This window comes from Rhinopithecus roxellana, chromosome 21 (genome assembly GCF_007565055.1).
Source record: "Rhinopithecus roxellana isolate Shanxi Qingling chromosome 21, ASM756505v1, whole genome shotgun sequence".
NCBI lineage: Eukaryota > Metazoa > Chordata > Mammalia > Primates > Cercopithecidae > Rhinopithecus > Rhinopithecus roxellana.
In genome coordinates this window covers 113,126-135,607 of record NC_044569.1, presented here as the reverse complement: position 1 = coordinate 135,607, position 22,482 = coordinate 113,126, and the positions used below count along the sequence as shown (strand labels likewise).

The following is a 22,482-nucleotide window of genomic DNA, read 5'->3' as shown; positions in this document are numbered from 1 at the left end:
CCAGCCTGGGTAACAGAGGGAGGCTCCATCTCAAAAATATATATATATTAATCGAGTGACCTCAATTAAATAAACCTAGTGATGAAAGAGAATTCAGAGGAAACCATCGATTGGTGAGAGTAAAAATGGGATGCTACTTAGAAGGGAGAGTTAGAAAATAGTCTCACTCACTCACTCACTCACTCACTCACTCACTCACTCACTCACTCACTCACACCAGGCATCCACAGCCCTCCTGCTATGAGCCAGGTATCATCTGGGTGATAGCAACATAGCAGTGCAGAGAAGAGCCAAAGTCCCAACTCTCAAGAGCTTACATAACAGACGAGCCACAGTGAGCTCAACATTTCAGCCTGTGACAACCTCAGCCTGACACCAGATAGAGATGAAGTTGGAAGGAAAAGTAGTTTACTTTCACATTTGCTTTTTTTATGTAACTCTTTCCACCTTGTGAGATTCTTCTGGAGATGTCAACAATGCTTGAGCAGTTTGATCTTGTGGATGTACATTTTATTCATTTCTGCCAGTAATATGAGGGGTTTTGATTCCACTTTTGTTGATAAAATTTGAGATCTATGACTCCTGAATGTATAATGATAGGATATTTGATATTCTTGATTTCTCAGTTAATTGGGAAATTGTATACATACGACTTCTTTGGGCTCAGAAGTCCTGCTTAATATTTTCCCCTTGCGTTTCCTTTTAAGTCGTTTTAAGTTAAATAAATAAAAAGGATGTAACAACCAGGCAGAGAAATAACTGAGTGATAAGCAAGGAGATAATCTTTATCACCTTTCTCCATTTGTTTTTCTAGGCCACTGGAATTCTTTACATACAGTGCTCAAGGCTTTCCTTAGGACTAAAAGCAGAATGCAGTTCTATGAGCAGAGGTGACTGTAGTAGGCCAGAATGGGTGGAAAGTGCGTAGCCTGAAGCCAGGCTGCAGGGACAATTTATTCTGTGGACTGACCACCCGGAGTCTCAAAGCATCTCTTCGGCAAAGCTAAAATCACATGGAGAGACTTGCGGAAAAATCCCTCAGTCTGCATGTTTATAATAAAATAGAACATAACATGTCAAATAAGCATAATGCATATATTTTGGAGAAGAATGTCAGCTTAAACAGTGCCTTAACCTCATTCACAGGTAGATTCTGGCAAGATGAATGGCTGAAGTCTGGGGCTCAAAGCCCCGAATTCTACATTATCATACACATGTCACAGAAGGGAGTGGTAGCAGCACATACATGTACTTGGACATCATCCTCTGAGTACACCAGGAATCTTGGAAATGCTTGGACTGACTGCACCAGTGAGCTGGAAACACACACACACACATCAAGTATATATATCTAAATATAAGATATTTAGAATAGGATTTAGAGGCTGGGCACAGTGGCTCACACCTGTAATCCCAGCACTTTGGGAGGCCGAGGTGGGTGGATCACCTAAGGTCAGGAGTTCAAGACCAGCCTGGCCAACATGGCAAAACCCCATCTCTACTAAAAAAAAACAAACATTAGCCACGCCTGGTGGCAGGCACCTGGAGTCCCAGCTACTGGGGAGGCTGAGGCATGAGAATCGCCTGAACCCAGGAGGTGGAGGTTGTAGTGAGCCAAGATCACACCACTGCCCTCCAGACTGGGCGACAGAGCGAGTCTCCATCTCAAAAAAAATAGGATTTAGAATATAGGACTGTAGAATGAAAGAGCCTGGAAGAGAACCTTTAGCATCCTCTAATTCAGCCTAGCACAGTGGCTCACACTGTAATCCCAGCACTTCAGGAGGCTAAGGCAGGAGGATCGCTTGAGGCCGGGAGTTCGAGACTAGCCTGGGTAACACAGTGAGACCCCCCCCCCCGCCCATCTCTATAAAAAATTTAAAATAAATTAGCCAGGTATGGCAGCTGATGCCGGAAGTCCCAGCTACTCAGGAGACTAAAATAGGAGGATCACTTGAGCCTGGGAGGTTGAGGCTGCAGTGAGCCATGATTGTGCCACCGCACTCCAGCCTGGGCAACAGAACTAGACCATCTTTTTTTTTTTTTTTTTTTTTTTTTTTTTTTTTTTTTGAGGCGGAGTCTGGCTCTGTCGCCCGGACTGGAGTGCAGTGGCCGGATCTCAGCTCACTGCAAGCTCTGCCTCCTAGGTTTACGCCATTCTCCTGCCTCAGCCTCCCTAGTAGCTGGGACTACAGGTGCCCGCCACCACGCCCAGCTGATTTTTTGTATTTTTAGTAGAGACAGGGTTTCACCGTGTTAGCCAGGACGGTCTCGATCTCCTGACCTCGTGATCCACCCATCTCGGCCTCCCAAAGTGCTGGGATTACAGGCTTGAGCCACCGCGCCCGGCCAAGACCATCTTAAAAAATAAAAAATAAAACACAAAAAACTAAAAGCACAATGTATGATATTATATGAAGCAGTCTGCATAGACAGCAAGGCAGCACATTTTATCTTTGTGATGTGAAGATGAAAGCTGTGACTTGTAATGTGACAGCACACTCCCACCAAATGATGTCCTGTGGACAGGAACAGAAGAGCTTCTAGTGTGTTTGGGAGATTCTCAGGAAGACTGTCACATCTCTGGTGATCCAAGGTGGGCAACTGCAGGCAGGGTAGGCAAAAAAGCTCCCTTAGCATTCTGCTCTGAGCAGGTGGGCAGTACCCAGGTCCCACATGTGTTTGGCTCCCACAGGTCTAGCAGGCAGCCTCCATTAACAATGACAGTCTGCCCAGTGACATGCTTATACCTACATTCATTACACCAAGAGTAAAAGGATCAGCCCTTTTTTTTTTTTTTTTTTTTTTTTCCTTTTGAGACAGAGTCTTGTTCTGTCTTGGAAAAAAAAAGAAAGAAAGAAAGAAAGAAAAAAGCCAAAGCCAGAATGCAGAGGTGTGATCATAGCTCACTGCAGCCTCAACCTCCCAAGCTCAAGTGATCCTCTCACCTCAGCCTCCTGAATACCTGGGACCAGAGATGCACACCAGCACACCCAGCTAATTTTTAAGTTTTTTGTAGAGATGGGGGTCTTGCTATGTTGCTCAGGCTGGTCTCGAATTTCTGGGCTCAAGCAATCCTCCTGCCTTGGCCTCCCAAAGGAAAAGATCAACTTTGACACGTTCCTGTTTTATAGATCCTTTCTACTGTTGGTCTTTCTATTTCACGGCTTTCCAGTCTTTATTATTTCCTTCCTTTGACTTACTTAGGGATTACTTTGTTCTTCTTTCTCTACCCTGGTAAAGTGGAAGCTTAGATAATTGATTTTCAACCTTTCAACAATGCTTCTAATATATGTATTTTAAAGCTATAAATATCCCTTTCTAAATACTATTTTAGCTGCACTCCACATAGTTTGATATGTTTTCATCTTCTTTGAAACATTTTCAGATTTCCTTTGTGATTTTTTTTCTTTCACCCATGGGCTATTAAGAAATGTGTGATTTAAAATAATTGGGATTTCACAGATATTTTTCTATCTATGTCTAATTTAATTATTTTGGTCAGAAAACATACTCTATATAGTTGTAGTTTTTTTTTTTTTTTTTTTTTTTTGTTTTTTTGCGATGGAGTCTCACTGTCTCACCCAGGCTGGAGTGCAGGGGTGTGATCTCAGCTCACTGCAACCTCTACCTCCCGGGTTCAAGCAATTCTCCTGCCTCAGCCTCCTGAGTAGCTGGGATTACAGGCACCTGCCACCACGCCTGGCTAATGTTTTGTACTTTTAGTAGAGACGGGGTTTCACCATGTTGGCCTGGCTGGTCTCGAACTCTTGGCCTCAGGTGATCCACCTGCCTCGGCTTCCCAAAGTACTGGGATTACAGGCGTGTGCCACCGTGCCTGGCTTTATAGTTCTAGTTCTTTTAAATTTATTGAGACTTATTTTATGGCTCAGAATATAGTTCATCTTGGTGAATGTACCACACACGCCTGAAAAGAATATGTATTTGCAGATGTTGGGTGAAATGTCCCACAAATATCAAATAAGTCAAGTTAGTTGATTGTGTCTACTATATCCCTATCAATTTGTCCATCAGTAACTGAGAGGGGAATGTTGAAATCTCCTTTGAAGGCCTGTTCTTTGCTGTATCCACAGTTAGGGTTACTATGTTCTATTGACTGTGACATGGCCCCGGAAACCTGCCTTTTTAAAACATGATCCCAATGACGACTGCTCACTCATACTGCTGCCCCCACACTCCAGAAAAGATTCTGCAGGCCAGCACAGAGGCTGGCTCATGGCAGACACTTCAAGGTAATTCATCAAATGTTATCATGAGACTGTGGGCCAATGGACTCTAATCTCCAGTCAGGGACTGGGTGTTGACCAAGAATGAAGTTTTCACAGGACCTGTGAAAGGAGAAGAGTAAGGAGAGAGTGTGTGTGAATGTGAGACGGCCAGCCGTCTCTTCCTGGAAATAATTACAGGTGTATTATTTTCTTTAATGTTGAGATGTGCTGATTGGTACTTTTTAAAAGCCTTGTCCTTAATCGGCAAATAAAATCCTGCTGATCTGTGTCGGCCCTGCCAATCTTTCTTTTGAAATTGTATTGGTGTGTGGATCCAAAGCCCCTGGGGACCCATTCTTGGAACTGTCCTGGGCCATTGCAGATGGCATCTCACGCCACTCTTTCCCCTCAGCTGGTCCTGTCCTGCTGCAGTGCAGAAGGAGCCGTAAGATTCAGCAAGTCAGGGTGAGTGTTTCATAGGAAATAGGCCTGAGCTCAATCTGTGTGTCCCCTAAGCCTCTGGCTTCTGTTCCATGTCACTGTTGCTGTCCGTTCCAGCACTCTCTTTCACAACCAGGTCTCACCATGAAAAACGAGGTGAGGCCGAGACGCAGAGGATAGAGCCTTTTATCCCTCATCTATTTTCTCTTTAACAGTAACCACGAAACCCACAAACCGTTTTAAAAGGATGGTATGTGTGCTGGGAGAAAAGAGTAAGGGGAAAGCAGTAGTACTTAATTCTTCTTAACCTGGGCAAGGGATGGAATGGTGCCAGGCCCATTGACTTCTATTTTTTGGAAGAGTTTAAGAAGGACTGATGCTAACTCTTCTTTGAATGTTTGGTAGAATTTGGCTGTGAAGCCATCTGGTCCTGGGCTTATTTTTTTCGGAGGTTTCTGATTGCTACTTCAATCTCCTTATTTGTTATTAGGCTGGCCAGGCTATTTCTTCCGTTTTTTTCCTTGTTTTTCTTTAAGAGATGGGGGTCTTCCTCTGTTGCTTAGGCTGGTCTTGAACTCCTGGCCTCAAATGATACTCCCACCTCAGCCTATGCTTTCTATTTCTTCCGGATCCGGTCTTGGTAGGCTATAGGTATCTAGGAATTTATCCATTCTTCTAGGTTATCCAATTTGTTGGTGAATAATTGTTCATAATAGTCTCTTGCAATGATCTGTTCCAGAAATCACTGCTGGTGGCAGGGGTAAGGGAGGTGGATGGGCCAACACTTGGAGGCCACAGATGCAAAGACGAGGTGAGTACAAGTCAGTCTGATGGCTGGGTGTGGTGGCTCGTGCCTGTAATCCCAGCACTTTGGGAGGCTGAGGCAGGAGGATCACCTGAGGTCAGGAGTTCAAGACCAGCCTGACCAACATGGTGAAACCCCATCTCTACTAAAAATACAAAAAAGTTAGCCGAGCGTGGTGGGGGGTGCGTGTAATCCCAGTTACTGAGAGGCTGAGACAGGAGAATCACTTGAACCTGGGAGGCGGAGGTTGCAGTGAGCCGAGATCTCACCACTGCCCTCCAGCCTGGCAACAGAGCAAGACTCCATCTCCAAAAAAAAAGTGGGTCTGACTAGGAGGAGACGTATTTGGGGTAGTTTATACTCATGGGAGACCCCTGAGAGCCTAAAGCCCAGTCCCCATTCCCAGGCCATGCAGAGAACGTTTTTCTTGTGTTCTTCACAAACCTGTTGTGGGACTTGAGTAAGACACTGTGTGGACGTCCCAATCAGGATACTGTAAAATATATACATGCTATGCAGTATTTATCAGCAACTGCTAATATGATAATAATTACTGATGATAATAGTAATAATAGACCAATACCAGCAGGTACTATTTCTCGAGCACTTCCTACGTGCCAAGCCCTGTACTAAAGGCTTTACATACAGATATCACATGTGATTTTCACAATACTGACATAGGTACTTTTGTAAAATTCATCTTCTAAATGGGGACATGGAGGTTTTGTGGGGTTGAGGAACTCGCATGAGGCCTTGCAGTTTTGAGAGTTGCTGGTTCAAGGCCCAGAACCCCGATCTTGCTGACGCTACAGCATGCACTCCCTCCCTTGACTGCACTGGCTTGCTTTCTAGTGTGTGCAATGTTTATTATTATATGTCAAATTAAATTAGCCTTTGGTTATTGAGACCTCATAACATGCCTGCCTAACTTATTCTTGCTTTTAAAATTTGATCCTGGGGATTTTTATGTGCCTATGTATTCCTTTGGGTGGAAAACGAGAAGCACAGCCTGTGTGGTGGCTGGGGTGCAGAAGCTGAGGATTTGGGAGGCTCCAAAATGGCTGTGGTTGGGGACTGGGTGCCCAGTGAGGTGTCTGGTGACGTCATTCTTCTCAGGTCCTGGGTACCAAGCCGGTGCGCTCCATCCAAATCATATAATTCTTGCTGGACCCCAGGGAAGAGGAGAAAAATTTCACATTGGGAGAGCTGGCACAGACAGTAATGTTCCAGCTCTATCCATTCCATATGGGCCAATCCAGTTTTTTTCTTGAGGAAAGGCTTAAGATTGAATTTCTTAGTGAGTCTAACCCAGACCTTTGTGGCAGTGAAAAAAGTGGAGATGATTTTTTTTCCAGCTTCTTCCAACTCTCTTCAAAAAAAAAAAAAAAAAAAAAAAAGACCCTGGCACTCTTGGCTGTCAAAAAAGCAAAATTTGTCTTTCTAAGAAAATAGTCTCTGTCTCCTATCCCCAGCTCCAACCTTCTACAGCTACTGTTTTAGATGGTGATTCCTGCAACTGTTTTGGGTCTCCTAAAGTGTGTCCCTGATGTGTTGGGCACTTTCCTTGGCTCATCAGGCAAATTCTCAAGTGCCAGAGTATGCCAGGGGCACCCCTTCCTCTCCCCAGGACAGGCGCAGAGAAGCAGATGGGTCTCTGACAGGCCTGCAGCAGACATCCACTTGCCCTTAAGGGCAGTCTAAGGTTCATCTTCAGACCTAAAATCTTCTAATGTTCCAAATCAATATTTGGCCACATGTTTATTTTTTATAAAGAGATGGCCTGGCTAGTTGCAGTGGCTCATACCTGTGATCCCAGTGCTTTGGGAGGCCAAGGTGGGAGGATCACTTGAGGCTAGGAATTTGAGACCAACCACAGCAACATAGTGGACCACGTCTAAACAAAAGCTTAAACCATTAGCCGGGTGTAATGATGTGCACCTGTGGTCCCAGGGACTTGGGAGTCTGAGGTGGGAGGATCGCTTGAGCTGGGGAGATAAGAGGCTGCAATGAGCCATGATCGTGCCACTGCCCTTCAGCCTGGGCAACAGAGTGAGACCTCGTCTCTTAAAAACAAACAAAAATAAAAGAGAGATGGCCTTATTCTGATTTCCTCCTTTATCCTCTGATGCTACTCACATGGAGAATTTGAAAGTACAAAAGAGCCTGTTTATCCAAATGCACATGCACACGCACACAGGGACATTTTAAAAACTCGATCTGGCTTCTCCATCACCTCTAACCCTCCTCCTTGCTGCTCGGCTGATACAAGCCTAGGCCTCCATGGCCATGAGACTGTCTTAGGCCTGAAACACCCTTGTTTTCTCCTCTCCTGGGACAGCCCCAGAGGCCACACCATGGCCTTTGCCCAATGCTCAGAAAGTGCTTCCAATGCGGTGATGCTCTTGTGCCTGGTGGAGCCTCTGCAGGGTCTGGCCTCACTGTCTCCAGCAAACTAAAGGTTACTCAGAGGGTTTTTTTTTTTTTTTTTTTTTTAAATAAATTCTGCTTCATTTGTTACAGTTCCTTGCAATTTTCACACCCGTTAGAGGCAAAGTCAGAGTACGGAGATGTGAAAATCAAACTGATGCAATACAGTCATTGTTAGAATTAGGGAAGGGGCTAACATCCCCTGGGGTAGGATGAGACTCTAGAGACTTCTGGGTTAGCTGAGAAGGTACCTCAAAGTGATTCTGTTCTTTGTTGCTCCTTTCATAGAACTTAGGTCACATGGGACTTACAGGGAATCTTCAAACCTCTAGGGGATGGTTATCCCGCAAATGCAACTTTGTTTATAGTGTATTTTAACTTCCTATGTGTAGGAAAATCACACATTTGTAGTTTCTTTTTTTTTTTTTGAGATGGAGTCTTGCTCTGTGGCCCAGGCTGGAGTGCAGTGGCATGATCTCAGCTCACTACAACCTCTGCCTCCTGGATTTAAGCAATTCTTCTGCCTCAGCCTCCTGAATAGCTGGGATTACACGCATGCGCCACCATATCTGGCTAATTTTTGTATTTTTTTTTAGTAAAGACGAGGTTTCGCCATGTTGACCAGACTGGTCTTGAACTCCAGACCTCAAGTGATCTGCCCATCTCAGCCTCCCACAGTGCTGGGATTACAGGTGTGAGCCAGGAAAATTACACATCTGTAGTTTCTAATCACACTCTGCCTAGAAGCCCAACAAGGTTGTCAGGGGCGTCCACAGTGTGATCCTGAAGGGAGCTCCCCAGTTCTTGGAAACACGCCTGGGGCGAACGCTGAACATGCTTGACGTTGCCTGGGCTTCATCATGCTTTCCCATAGCGTTTAAAGAAAATGCCTCGACCAGAAGCATTACGCTGTGTGGTTTTATGAGTTTCATGATTTTTTCCTTAGAAATGAAAAAAAATTCACTCCATGAAAAGACGAAAGGAAAGCTTTATTTGACAGTGTATCAACTGTCAACCACGATTTCTCCAGGGGAAATATGCAACTAGTACCAGGAGCCCCAGTTTGGGAGGAGTGCCTAGGACATGAAGTCATTACGGAAGAAACGTTTGGGAGTCGGGCAAGAAGTGACAACAGAACAGTGAGAGCCTGACCACCAATCTGGAAGCTTCTGAGTACTTACTTGTAGTCTGGAGATGTCCCATCCAGCCACTTCCATTCATTTTCATGCTCTGAGTCTGTGAGGCCGATCCAGTGGCTCTCTCTCCCTACCATCTGTTTTTTTATCCATTGCTGAAAAACAAACCAGGGATGGTGCGTGACTATTTTTCAGAACAGATGTCTCAGGCCTTCTTCTTTTATTTAACATTCAGAAAAAAGGACAATTTAAAAGAGGATGTTTGTCACAATGCGTAGCCTGCTTTTGCTTTCTGCTTTTTTCTTGCTAGTTGCTCTGTTTTGCACTGTTTGGGGGGCTTTGACTTTTTCCTCTTACAAGTTTACAACTGATGTTAAAGTGAGGATCTTCCTCTAAATCACACAGACAACTCAGTGAATGTCCATTGGTTCCACCTCCTCCTACCACCCACCCCTTTCTCCCATGTCCTAATCATAGGAATAGTCATGATATTATTGGGCACTTCCTCTGGGGTGGGCCCCATGTGCAATGTGTTGCACACAGTGTGTCTTCAAGCTTTTATAACCACCCACTGAACAAACATGAGAAGCAGCTGAGCTGGGCTTGGGCCCCGGTCTATGTATTCTAAAGCCCAGGTGCTTGGTCACTCTCTGCCGTGTGCTCATTCCAGTCAGTTACTATAGGAAACATCTGTTTACAGGATTGTGTCTGCTGGAGATAACTTAGGGAAAAGGGAGGAGGCTGCTGGAATGGTGTGGTATCAAAGAAAGCGCTGCATTGTTGCTAGACGGGCCGCAGTTTTGGTCTCAGTCTGCATAAACCTTGCTGGACCTCAGTTTTCCTATCTGTCAAATGAGGATAATAATAATACTTATGTTCCAGGGTTGTTGTGAGGTTTAAGGGAGAAGATGCCTCGCACAGTGCCTGGCATATAGAAGGGGTCTAATGAGTGGACACTAGCATTACCATGTGTGGGCCCTGCCTCCTCAGCCTTCTTTGCTCTTCCTGACTCCTCTGGGGCCATGCGTGGTCCCTTGTACCCCACTCCATCCCTACAGTGTTCATGCCTCTGTCTCTGCCCCCACAGGTGCCTGGTGGCAGCCCTCAAGCTTCTCTGCATTATAATTATTTCAACAGCCACCAGAAGGAGCCACACATCTCCAGGCTTGATAAGTAATATCTTCCAGGAAGAATCATGAAGATACAATTCCAATGCCATGAATGCTTCTAGCCACTGGATAAAATCCAAATCTCTGTGATGTTGCCTCCCATGTTTACGTGACTAGGAATTCGTGATATCTCCGAATCCCCAACAAGCCTGCCATTTCCAGATGTAAACTATCCTTAAATTATAGTTTCCCCGACCAAGTATGTGGCAGGCATACCTGTTCCTCTCTAGTGTTTATGAAAACGAGATGGGAAGACTTGTCTTCACAGAAAAGCTTTGCTTCCTCAAAAATTTCTTTCTCAACCGAAAAATAGTAGCATTTGTCTGTGAAGTTCTTCCAGTGAGGCGGGCAGCCTAGGAATGCAAAAGTGGAAAACATTGATTAAAAAATCACAGAAAGCACTCTGCTCTTCTTCAGTTGTGTTTCAGAGGCCAAAACTGTGGTCCTGCTGGGAGCAGCCTGAGCATCCCTGCATGAGGCCCACAGCTGATGTTCACGGACGTGCTCGCAACAAGCATGAGCCCAGAGTGGACTGCAGAGCACAAGCCAAAACCACACAATCTGGAAAAGATCTTTGACTGGGTCTTTGTTCTTCTGCGTCTGGATCCGTCTTCACAATGACAGAAATAACAGAAGCAACAAGAAGAAGCAGGGCAGGCACAGATGTTCAGCGTCAGTCTGGAATCACATGGAACCTATGAACAGTTGGATGTGAGAACCCAGCACCAAAACTGGGCTCAAGGATCAACAAAGATAACCCAGGCCTCACCAACCAAAATCAAAAGAATAGGGGTTGGGTTGAAGGAGAGACAAATAGGCTTGGTTGCTAACCAAACATTTGAGTTTTGTCAAAGGTTTAATTATCAAAAGACTAGAAGGCACCGTAACATCTAACACCTCAAAAAGAAATTAACTGTAGTCATCAATAGCTGAGGGTTCTATCTGCATGTTGATGGAGCTAACGGAGGGAGCCCATCTATCCCCAGAGTGAGGATGTAAAATGAGGCAAGAGTGGTCAGGGCGGCCAGCCGCAGGCTTCCCTGAAGGAAATGTTTTGCATTGTGTTTGTCTTCTGAGGGCTGCCTCCTATAAATAAACAAGTGCAAGAGCCGGTGCCGTGGCTCACACCTGGAATCCCAGCACGTTGCAAGACTGAGGCAGGAGGGTTGCCAGAGACCAGGAGTTCAAGACCAGCCCGGGCAATATAACAAGACCCTGTCTCTACAAAAAATGAAAATAAAAAAGTAGCCAGGTGTGGTGGCACACCCCTGTGGTCCCAGCTACGCAGGAGTCTGAGTGGGAAGATTGCCTAAGCCCAGGAGGTCAAAGCTGCAGTGAGCTATGTTTGCACCACTTCACTCTGTCATTCCAGCCTGGGTGACAGAGTGAGGCCCTGTCCCATACATACATAACATACTACATAAAACAATGAGTGCTAGAGAATCTGATGGTGTTTACAGAGAAACACATGACTGGTGTGCAGACCTGTTTTGGCAGCAGGGCTCCTGTGCCAGCCCCTATGATGCCTTTGCTGTTAAATAATATGGAGCGGGGGACAAGATGTGGTGACTCACACCTGTAATCCCAGCACTTTGGGAGACTAAGGCAGGCGGATCGCTTGAGGCCAGGAGTTTGAGACCAGCCTGGCCAACATGGTGAAAAACCCTCTCTACTAAAAATACAAAAATTAGCTGGCCGTGGTGGCACACGCTTGTAGTACCAGCTACTTGGGAGGCTGAGGCAGGAGAATTGCTTGAACTCGGGAGGTGGAGGTTGCATTGAGCTGAGATCACGACATGGCACTCCAGCCTGGGTGACAGAGTGAGACCCTGTCTCAAACAAAAACAAAAACAAAAACAAGTAACATGGGTGGGGCCACACACTAGGGGCTGGCTCAGTCTCAAGCACATGCACTGCCCTGTCCCCCTGGCTGGAGGGAGGACTCGGACTTACCATTGTCCTCTGGTGCCGGGGTTGGTTCATTCTGCAGGGCCAGGGGCACCACTGCTCCTGATGGGCCGGGAGGGCCGGGGGGGCCCTTGGGGCCTGGCATGCCTGGTACCCCAGGCAAGCCTGGCAGTCCCCGAGGTCCAGGAACCCCAGGCTCCCCCACAGTGCCCTGCAGTCCCTGGAAGCCAGGAGGGCCCTGGGGGCCAGGGAGTCCTTCTTTGCCTGGTGGGCCTGGGGGGCCTGGGTCCCCACTGGGGCCCTGAGGGCCGGGCTTCCCGGGGGAACCACGGGAACCTTTGGGGCCCTGGGAGCCTTTAGATCCTTTGCCGCCACGCTCTCCGGGGGGACCTGCTGGTCCAATTGGGCCTCTCTCACCCGCAGGGCCAGGCGGTCCAGGTTCCCCCTTCTCTCCTTTCTGTCCCTTGTTGCCAGTTGGACCAGGGGGTCCCTGGGATCCTCTGTCACCTTTCGGACCCCTGGGGCCCGGTGGACCTAAAACATAAATTTTAAAAAAAGTGTCAACATGAAATCCACTGTGAATGATAGTTATGAATGATTTTTCTTCTTACAAAATCTCTAAACTAAAAAAACCTGGCATACAAAATATACACATTAGGGAAAGATTATTTGTTTATCATACGACTGTTGACTGTTATGGGCTAAATTATGTCCTCCAAATTCTTATGTTGAAGTCCTAACCCCCAGCACCTCAGGATGGGACTTACTTAGAGACACGGCCTTTACAGAGGTCATCGAGTTAAAACAAGGTGACATGGGTGACCCTAATCCAATAGGACTGGTGTCCTTCAAGAACAGGGGATTAGGTCACAGACCCATAGAGGAAAGATCACCTGAGGACACAGGGAGAAGATGGACACTGCAAACCAAGGAGGGAGGCCTTGGAGGAAACAACACTGCTGACACTTTGATCTTGGACTTGCGGCCTCCAGAACCGTAAGGAAAGAAATGTCTGTTGTTCAAGCCTCCCAGTCTGTGTACTTTGTTACGGCAGCCCGAGCAAGCCAAGATACTGTGTGTTCTTCAGTAAGTTCACCCTTCCTCTTCAAGCTTTGAGAATGTATTGTAACGGTGCACACCTTTTTAGTGCCCCACTGAGGTCCTTCATGGTGACGCTGACAGCCAGGGGCTTATTCTTCACAGTGACTCACACGATTAAACTGGGTTCTCTTAGTCACCTGGGCCTATGCTGTCATCAGCAGGAAAGTTGTGCAGACCAGGATCAGGATTTCCTCTTATGTATTTCCTGTTTTCCTTACTTTGATAAATATTTATTAAAGACCTATTATATGACAAGCACCGTGTTAAGGTATTATGGGATAAAGAACTGAAGGAGACCAAAACATGCCATCAGGTGTTGACAGGCATTGATGTATTAATTCTCTCCCTATAACCAAGCCTGTAACTTCCCTATAACCTTTCTCTCTGTCGTAGCCCAGCTGGCATGCCTGTGCTATCCACCAAAGCTGTGGGGACGCTGGTGTCCTTAGGGCTGAGCCTCACTCACCCGTGGGCCAACTCAGAGGGACGGGAGGTCTCTGTGGGAAAGCCTGGTGGGGCTTTGCTGCCCATTGTGGACAGGTGTCCAAACTCTCTGAGTTGCTTTGTAAGTCTAATAATATACATAAGGAAGGTAGGCTAGAGAAAAAAGTTATGTGGACCATCAAATTGGGAAGAAAAGCAAATACTGCTCATCCCCATCATCCCGCAGAGGCCCACGAACACAGGATTGTTTTTCTTTCTTTAATTTCTCAGAGGTAACAGGAAATTTCACACAAATAATCCCCTACCAGGAACTGTATAGTGAGACAATTTTCAAGGTACTTTCACATACATTATGCCACCTGATCTTGCCTGTGATGTAGAATTCTCCCTGGACAGACGAGATGCCAGACTATTTGTTCGAGGATACTTAGCTACTAGGAACAGATACCAAGGAGAGTAAGACATGGTCAACCACAATTTAGTAGTGGAGCTGGGGCATGAACTCCGGTCTTCTGATGTTGAAATGAATGAATCTGAGAGTTTCTGAAATCTCACAATTCTGCATGAACAATAAAAGGCCACACTTATTCTCTCTCTCTCTCTTTTTTAGCGACAGAGTCTCACTTTATTTTTTTAGAGACAGTCTCACTCTGTCACCCAGGCTGGAGCACAGTGGCATGATCATAGCTCACTGCAACTTTGCACTCTTGGGCTGAAGCAATCCTCCAACCTCAGCTTCCTCCCATGTAGCTAGGACTACAGGCTTGTGCCACATTACCTACTTTTAAATTTTTAATTTTTTTCTAGAGATGGGGGTCTCACTATGTTGCCCAGGCTGACCTCGAATTCCTGGCCTCAAGCGATCCTCTCCCATCGGACTCTCAAAGTGCTGGGATTACAGGTGTGAGACACTGTGCCTGGCCTTACTTTTTCTACAGAAGCAGAAAGCCTGTAAAGTTAGAAGGATAGAAGTGCTGGAGCAATGGAGGATGGGTGGCAGATCTACCCTAAGTTCCTTTATCCCTCCTGCTCCTTGTCCTCCCTCTCCCATTGGTCTGAGGACAGAACCATGAAGAAATCCTTCCCACCTTTCTAGGGGGATCTCCCTGTCTCCTTCCCCACCCTAGGTCTTGATGGATGTCTACTGTACCCTAACATCCACGGCTCCCAGTCAAGCCAATCCATCTGTGTTCTCTCTTAGCAGAAGCTTAGGCTCTGGACTTAGTTTGCTTATGGAAGGCTACTCATATGCTGCTCACAGATTTATTAGCAGGACCCTCTTCCAGTGGTAAGAGAGTTTATGCTAATGGCAAGGACTGGCCTAAATGCATTCTTTCTAGTGTTATCTGCTCCATAAATGGGAGACTTTAGAAGACTTAGGGATGATGAAGTCACTTCTACCTAGACCCATGTCACTGACCTCTGCCCACAGCTCCTGTTGACTCCTACTTGTCTTCAGCAACCCTGGGCTCTGAGCCCTTATTTGCACCTGCTAGTTGAAGGGTCCATTTTCTCTGGTTCTGCCAGCACCTCTAACCTGCGTGTCCACAGCTGAACTTCTTGTCTCTTTGCTGTGCATGTTCACCTCTCATCATCCCTTCTCCCACCACATTGCCACAACCCTCTTCCTTGCCCTGACCCTGGTCATGACCCTAGTGCAGGCTCTCTTCTTCCCACCTCTCTCTGTCTTTTTTGGAAGGTGTTCATGGTAACTTCTTAATTGATCTTCCTACCTGTGATTCCTCTCCATTCATTCCACTCTGCCTTTTGTCTTCCTTAAGCCCAGCTCTCATCGCCACTTGCTCAAGAATATGCAGCCCCACCTGATCAGTGTGGCATGAAGGCTCCTCCCAGCCTAGTCTCGCCTGTGTTTATTCTATCGTCTTCTGTACTTTCCACACATCTCTTCTCTGACAATTTCCTCTGCCCATGTCCTTTGGTAAAATTCCTGGCATCCTCCCAGGCCACTTCAGATGGAAGTTTTCTCTTCTTCTCTAATCTTTTAGTTCTTATTTTTTCTACTCAAGACCCTTCTCCACGTCTAGCCCCTTGTAGGGTCTGGCCCATAGTCACTATTAAGCAAGTGTTTATCCAAATACATGCGCATCACGGTTAAAAAGTCCAGCACTCTAATGCTCACATTTTGTGCCCCAGGTGAGATCAGAAGGGATAGGTTTTTGGGGAAGCGTGACCTGCCTGGTGTCCTGCATCTTATAATATTCTCTGTATCAGGTGGGCTGTGGCTGCCACTATGAAATAATCATAAGGAGATCCATCTTTCCTTGCTACTGACCCTCATGAATTAATCCAGTGGGTGTCCACATCCACAGTTGGACGTTTTTTCTGCCTAACCTGGTCAGGCTCACCTAAATGGCCTATGCCATTTAGTAAAGAGAGGGAAGGCAGACTTTTGCTGCCAGATCTATCTCCTTAAAAAAAGTAACTTAGTGCCTCTGTGTAGCTGGGAAATAGCATCCCAGAGATGAATAGTGGTGAAGGTGCCACGTACCTTCCCCCACAACAGATGTAGCATTATGGATAGTTCTAGGGAAAACATACTGACAATTTAGGCCAAAACAAAACAAAAAATTCTAGTGTATGTGGAGTAACTGCAAAATTAAACTTTTTTCTCAACTATTTCTGTTTTACTTATGTTCTGTGTTTAACTTTAGGAAATCCAAATAATGAAGATGGCATATTGGGAAATTCAAGTGTTTTAAGAAATAATCTTTAGCTGTATTCTCTCTTTTTTTTTTTTTTTTTGCTGATAATTTGTGTTTCTCCATCACTTACATCTGGGGTTGGTGCTATCCTTGCAAGTTACAGGAAATGAGTTTACCTGTGACCATGAAAGAGGAACTGATCACAGGCTCGTGTCTGCTGGTGGGGGGAGCTGTATTTTTTCAGAACACCTTCTTCTAGCTTCTGACAGAGTTCCAAAGATACAACTCTCCCTTCCTCTCCTGACATGAATCCAAGGCCTCCCTCACCTGGGGTGAAGCTTTTCATTCATCCTGTTTCTTTCTGGGGTAGGGTAGTTTATGGTGTTCAGCCAGTTTCCTCTGGACTGGAAGTGGCTATTGAATCTCCCCACCCACTCAATGTGTAAGTTGTGGCTTATGTGAAGAACAACAAAAAACGTGGATCCCACAGATAGCACAAGATTCCAGCAGGTGCTAATCTCCAGATCTTGTAAAGGAAGGAAATAAATACTGGGGGGAAATGCACGTTTTTGCCGTTAATAAAGATCTACAGTTCTACTTGTGATTGATTTCCCAGCTGGATTAGTGTAAAAACCAATTTCCCCATCCGAAGTACCACATCCATCTTAAATAGGTTACCTGTCTTTCTCTTAATCAGATAAGGCTTCATATTTCTGACTGTGGCTAAACTGGCAAGTACACTGTGATTGGTGTCTTCCACTACAGTTGCCCCAGCCTTCCAAAAACCAAAGGAGCTGGCACTCTCTGCCTTCAGATGCTGGTTAGGTCAAAACATATTCTATATGTCTTACAGATCAGGAGATTCACATAATCTACTTTGGTTCATTAAGACAGGCTAGAAATTTCCTGGATTTCTTTTTTCTTTTAAAAAAATCGTTGAGAAAAAGAGCTAAAGCCATTTAAAAAGTCAACACTGGATCCTCATAAAAAGTAGATTATTAATGCCAGGGCTTGTTTTCCTCTAGGACCCGGGATGCTGGCACTGCTGATTAGCATCTGGATGATCTCAGGCTTTGAGGTCTCACTTGAATATTTTATTGGGCAGCTGTCAAGGTGAAAATAAAATGAAATAATAAAATAAAATGGAAGCTGCCCTTAGTGCCTGAAAGCAAGAAAAAAAAAAAAAAAAAAGAACAGAGTATTTATGAGCTTGTGCAGCAACAACTTGAATTCAGGGTTGAGAAAGCCGCAGCGCCGCGTGGAAACATGCGACGTCCTACATGGAAGGACATTTGAGGTTTGCCTTCAAACTGAGTGAAATTTTAACTCAATGTCAAGGCCAAGTACGGGTGGCTCACTGGCTCAGGTTTCTGAAATGCCAGGATGCCCATGTGGCTGGTAAAGCCGTCACAAGCTCCAGAGATGCCTGAATATGACCAATACCAGGGCTCCAAGCAGCCCGGGGTTTGTGCTGTCAGTGACACCTCTACCCCCTCGTCCCCAGGCCCCACAGTTTTGGGAGCCTTGAAAATCTGTATTTTCTAAACAAGCAGTTCAAAGAGGATGGAAGACTTTAAATCATTGTGCTGTTTGTGCTTTGATAAATCAAACTGTAGGCCTGAGAGGTGCCCAGTCCAGTTTCCTACGCAAGAGAAGTTTCAAATGTGTTTTCCAACAAAACCGCTGGTGCTTAACAAAAGGAAGAGAAACTGCTTTAATTCTTACTGCCATCCAAAATCTTAGAGACTCAATGTTAAGACCCACTGGTGGTAAGATTGGAAGATAGACAAGGTAGAGGAAAAACAGCGATACAATCCGATGTTTTTCTTCTCATTTAAAAATCTACTTTGAGGCCAGGCGCGGTGGCTCAAGCCTGTAATCCCAGCACTTTGGGAGGCCAAGACGGGCGGATCACGAGGTCAGGAGATCAAGACCATCCTGGCTAACATGGTGAAACCCCGTCTCTACTAAAAAATACAAAAAACTAGCCGGGCGAGGTGGCAGGGTCCTGTAGTCCCAGCTACTCGGGAGGCTGAGGTAGGAGAATGGCGTAAACCCGGGAGGCGGAGCTTGCAGTGAGCTGAGATCCGGCCACTACACTCCAGCCTGGGCGACAGAGAGAGACTCCGTCTCAAAAAACAAAAAACAAAAAATCTACTTTGAATGCACTTAAATTAATCAAATATTTATTAAATGCCTACCATAGGAAAAAATCATTGTGCTTCACTGAGGTGAAACGGAATGTACAGATTAAAAAAATACAACTGGGCTTCTGGAAAGCCTTGGAAGTGCCTTGTCCACAGAGCAGGGTGTATTTAACCAGTTTCTTGCCAACTGTCCATGATCTGCTTCTGAGCCTGTTAATGGCTGCTCTCCGGGATCTCCAGCCATGCCGTCTTGTTTGGGGAAGTGCAGCACGAGGGAGTGGTTGATAATGGGAGGAACTGAGGCCCCTGCCTGACCCACACTGTGCTGTCCCCTGTCCCGTCAGCCTTCATGTGCACCTTTCAAGGTTCAGCTCAAATGTCAATCCCTACTGAAACTTTAACCAACTGCTCTGCTGTCAATAAACTCTGTCATTTCCACCTCTCCAAACATGTTATCTATTCATGGTGGAAGCATGAGTTTGCAACTAGACAGACCTGAGTTTGGCACTGTCTGCCATTTACTAGCTGTTTGGCCTTGGATAAGTTACTCAGGCTCTCTGAGTCTCAGTTCCTTCCCCTGCAAATAGGGAACGTCAATAACTCCCCCCTTAAAGAGTTGTAACAATGAAAGCTGATAATTTATCCAAGGGCTTAGCAGCGTGATTGGCATAGCACAGACACCCCAGAAATGTGGCCTGAGAAAATGAATGAAAGCTAGCTAGATGTCAGCATCCCTGGGGTCTGATTCATCTCTAGGGCTGGGCACTAGAAACCAAGCAGTAAGTACTTTTAGACTCAAATCATCTTTAACCCCGCATGTGTGATTTTACTCTTTGTGCATATGAAGCTGTTTTGTTTTCCACTGATGTACTGGCTACAGGTGCAGCAGAAGGGAAAGCTTTGAAGGAAGTGACCTTATTTACATTTGGATGTTATGCTGACCCCACTCTAGACACTGCACTAAGTACTTTCTTTATATTACTTCTTCGGGTCCTCATAACTTTAAAAGGTACACACAGATGAGCAAACAGAGGCACTTGAGAGGATAAGGAACTTGCTACATGAATCCAGCCCTGTCTGATTGCAGAGCTCTTGTTCTCACTCATTAAATCTGATGCCTTTCGAAAGAGCAGAGAGGGAAAATGTCTGGTTGTACAGGAAGGATGCAACTGACCATTCCTTAGTTTGCAGAGGAACAGCCCAGGAGTTGGAGTGATCTTTGTACCTAGAAACATGTGTGAGAAGTCCTCTATGTACATAATTAGAATAAAAATCTTTATATTATTTGTATCAAAAAATAAGGCTTTTTTTTTTTTTTTGAGATGGAGTTTCGCTCTTTTTGCCCAGGATAGAGTGCAATGGTGCAATCTCAGCTCATTACAACCTCTGCCTCCCGGGTTCAAGCGATTCTGCTGCCTTAGCATCCTGAGTGGCTGGGACTACAGGCATGTGCTACCATACCCAGCTAATTTTGTCTTTTTAGTAGAGATGAGGTTTCTCCATGTTGGTCAGGCTGGTTGTGAACTCCCAAAAAATAAGGTTTTCTTAACAAGGCTTCTTGGCTGATGGATGTAGAGATAGATGTGAACATCTATCTCTACACTATCATCTGCCTTCAGCACAGTTAGTCAGCTTCAGCTCCCACTTCTTAATGCAGCAAATGTCTATGTGGCTGAACTGGACAGTGAGCACTGGGGTTCATTAAGTGTGAGTCAACAGGAATTTTCTAGAAAGCATCAGATTATTTTGAATCTTGCAGACGCCAGCCCCACATAAGCCAATGTTAATCCATCCTGCTTTATCCATCTGCCCCTCATCCTCAGGGATGAGATCTGCATGTACAGAAAGGGAAAGGTGCTAGAGAGAAAAGGTGTGGAAGAAAACACTTGCATTCAGAAGTGGAGTTCGTTCTTCCCCTCAGTCTCTCATTCCCTTGGAATACCTGCTGGGTATTGCTGGTCTGGAGGCAGTGGAAGAGAGTGAATAGAAAGGGACCAGCTTGGTTGGCCTAGGAAGCTTCTCAGATCAACTCACAGAAAGTACAGTGAACAAGACCAGGAATAAATGTGATAGTGTCTCTGAAGCACCTTGGAGCCTGGTTTCAGAATTGAGATTTTTTTTTTTTTAATCACATATGCTTTTCCATGAGTCAGAAACCTCATTCTATTATAATAGACATCTTCCCCTTAAAGTGTCTACATGGGCCTCTCTTTTTCTGCAACTCCCCAGTCTGGATCACCATCCACCTCATTGCTCATGCTAAAGACTTAGGAAACATCCTGTTCCTCTCTTTCACTCACTCCCCACAGCCAGTCCATCAGCAGGTCCTGCCCGCCAGTCTCGTCCAGACACTCACACCAACCCCCTACTGTGTGTTCAATTTCTGTCCACATCACCCCCAATCCCTACGACACACAGGTATCTCTTGGCTGCCCCTTTGCTTCTGGGCACATTGGGTAGGGAATTCCAGGGTCCTGGGCACAAACATGGACAAGCAGGGTTTGGTGTGGGCTCTGAATACTCACAGCACCTTGAGGCCATAGACTCCTCACCTCAGCAGAGGCTTGGTTGGGGGAGGCCGGCCGGGACCTCCTAAAGCTGGGGTCCCTGTTGTCAGGGCAAGGAAAGGGAAGCCCTTGATTCTATCTCCAACTCTCCTCCTAAATGAGGGTACCCACTTCTCCCTTCTCCACTGCCAGCATTCTAGGCCAACAGCTGGTCCCTGCTCTCACTGACCCCTCCCTGCTCTCTATCATCTCAACATCTTGCTTAAAACCTCCCCCTCACACTTAGAATAAAATCCCAACTCCCTGACCTTCTAGGCTCCCTCTGGGGTGACCGGGTACAGTGGGGAGGGGCACACACTTTCGGTGACTATCCTTGGAGTTAATGGCATAGGGTTTGGCACCAGACAGCCAAAGTCTGTTCATTCCTAAGACAGACCAGCTTTAAATAAGTACAGATGGCTGTCTTGTTCTCCACTGAGCAGTCTCTCCTAGGGGTGAAAGCTCCCAGGTCCTCAACCCTTCCTCACAGCACATGGTTTCTAGCTGCTATCATTCTGGTGCTGCTTTTCGGAGCAGGCTGATCTGGGAATGTCTCTTTTGAAAGGGGCTCCTCAAAGTAAACATTATGTTCCAGAGATGGTCTTGGCATACTGAACAGAGTCAGATATTACTTCCCTTTTTATTAACACAGTCAAAGATCACATTACCTTCCCTGGAAGACACATTTAACTGCTTCCAGTCAACTAAAATCCCCATGTTTCATGCACACTTCCTTCCAGCCATGGCTTCCTATCAACATTTATCTGTTTTGTCTCATCCATTTATGAGCAGGATTTTACATGTATTCCTATCTACTTCATTTGGTTGACATCTTGATACTCTTCTGGCCTCTCTAGATCGTTGTGGATTATGATTATATCAGCCACTGGCTGGCATATTCAGTTTCAAGTCACACAAGCATTGCTTCAGTAGGTCATCCATGCTAGTCACTGACAAAGCTATTGAACAGAATCCTGCCATCTGCTATCCGCATCCACCTTCAGCCTCACAGGGACTTATTAACTAACTACCATTTGTTATTCTTGATCATTCGACCAGTGTGGAGGAAATACCCCAAGGTGGCCCCTAGTGACTCATGCTCTTGTGTAATCCCTTCCCCTTGAATGTTTGCTTACAGTCCATCTTCTCATGCCCTGAAATTCTCTTTATGTTAAACTACCTAAGGGTGAGGACCATTTGCTTTTCTCTGTATTACCCAGACTGCTGAGCACAGCATCTTCCACATAGTACTTTCAATGTAAAAACTGTGAAAATAGTTTGTGACTGGAAAATACTATTAATATATGATGCTGTAAATCTTCAACTATAGACTTAATCTGAGTCAAGGACTTTTAATTTGCATGGATGATCTGGATAACAGTAAAATTCAGATTATATGTATGTATTCATTCATTTATTTATTTAGGAGATGGGATACTGCTATGTTGCCCAGGCTGGTCTCAAAC

General features: G+C 45.6%; 1 protein-coding gene across 1 annotated transcript in view; it reads right to left on the bottom strand.

Annotated features, from left to right (window-relative positions):
- The window catches only part of COLEC12 (collectin subfamily member 12), a 59,656-nt gene that overhangs the window by 3,841 nt on the left and 33,333 nt on the right, over positions 1 to 22,482 (bottom strand). Inside the window, exons 7-9 of the mRNA XM_030926175.1 lie at positions 12,161 to 12,649; positions 10,424 to 10,560; positions 9,084 to 9,193 (exon numbers count right to left, since the gene is read on the bottom strand). Of these exons, the coding sequence (XP_030782035.1) occupies positions 9,084 to 9,193; positions 10,424 to 10,560; positions 12,161 to 12,649 (736 nt within the window). The remainder of the gene's footprint in view (positions 1 to 9,083; positions 9,194 to 10,423; positions 10,561 to 12,160; positions 12,650 to 22,482) is intronic.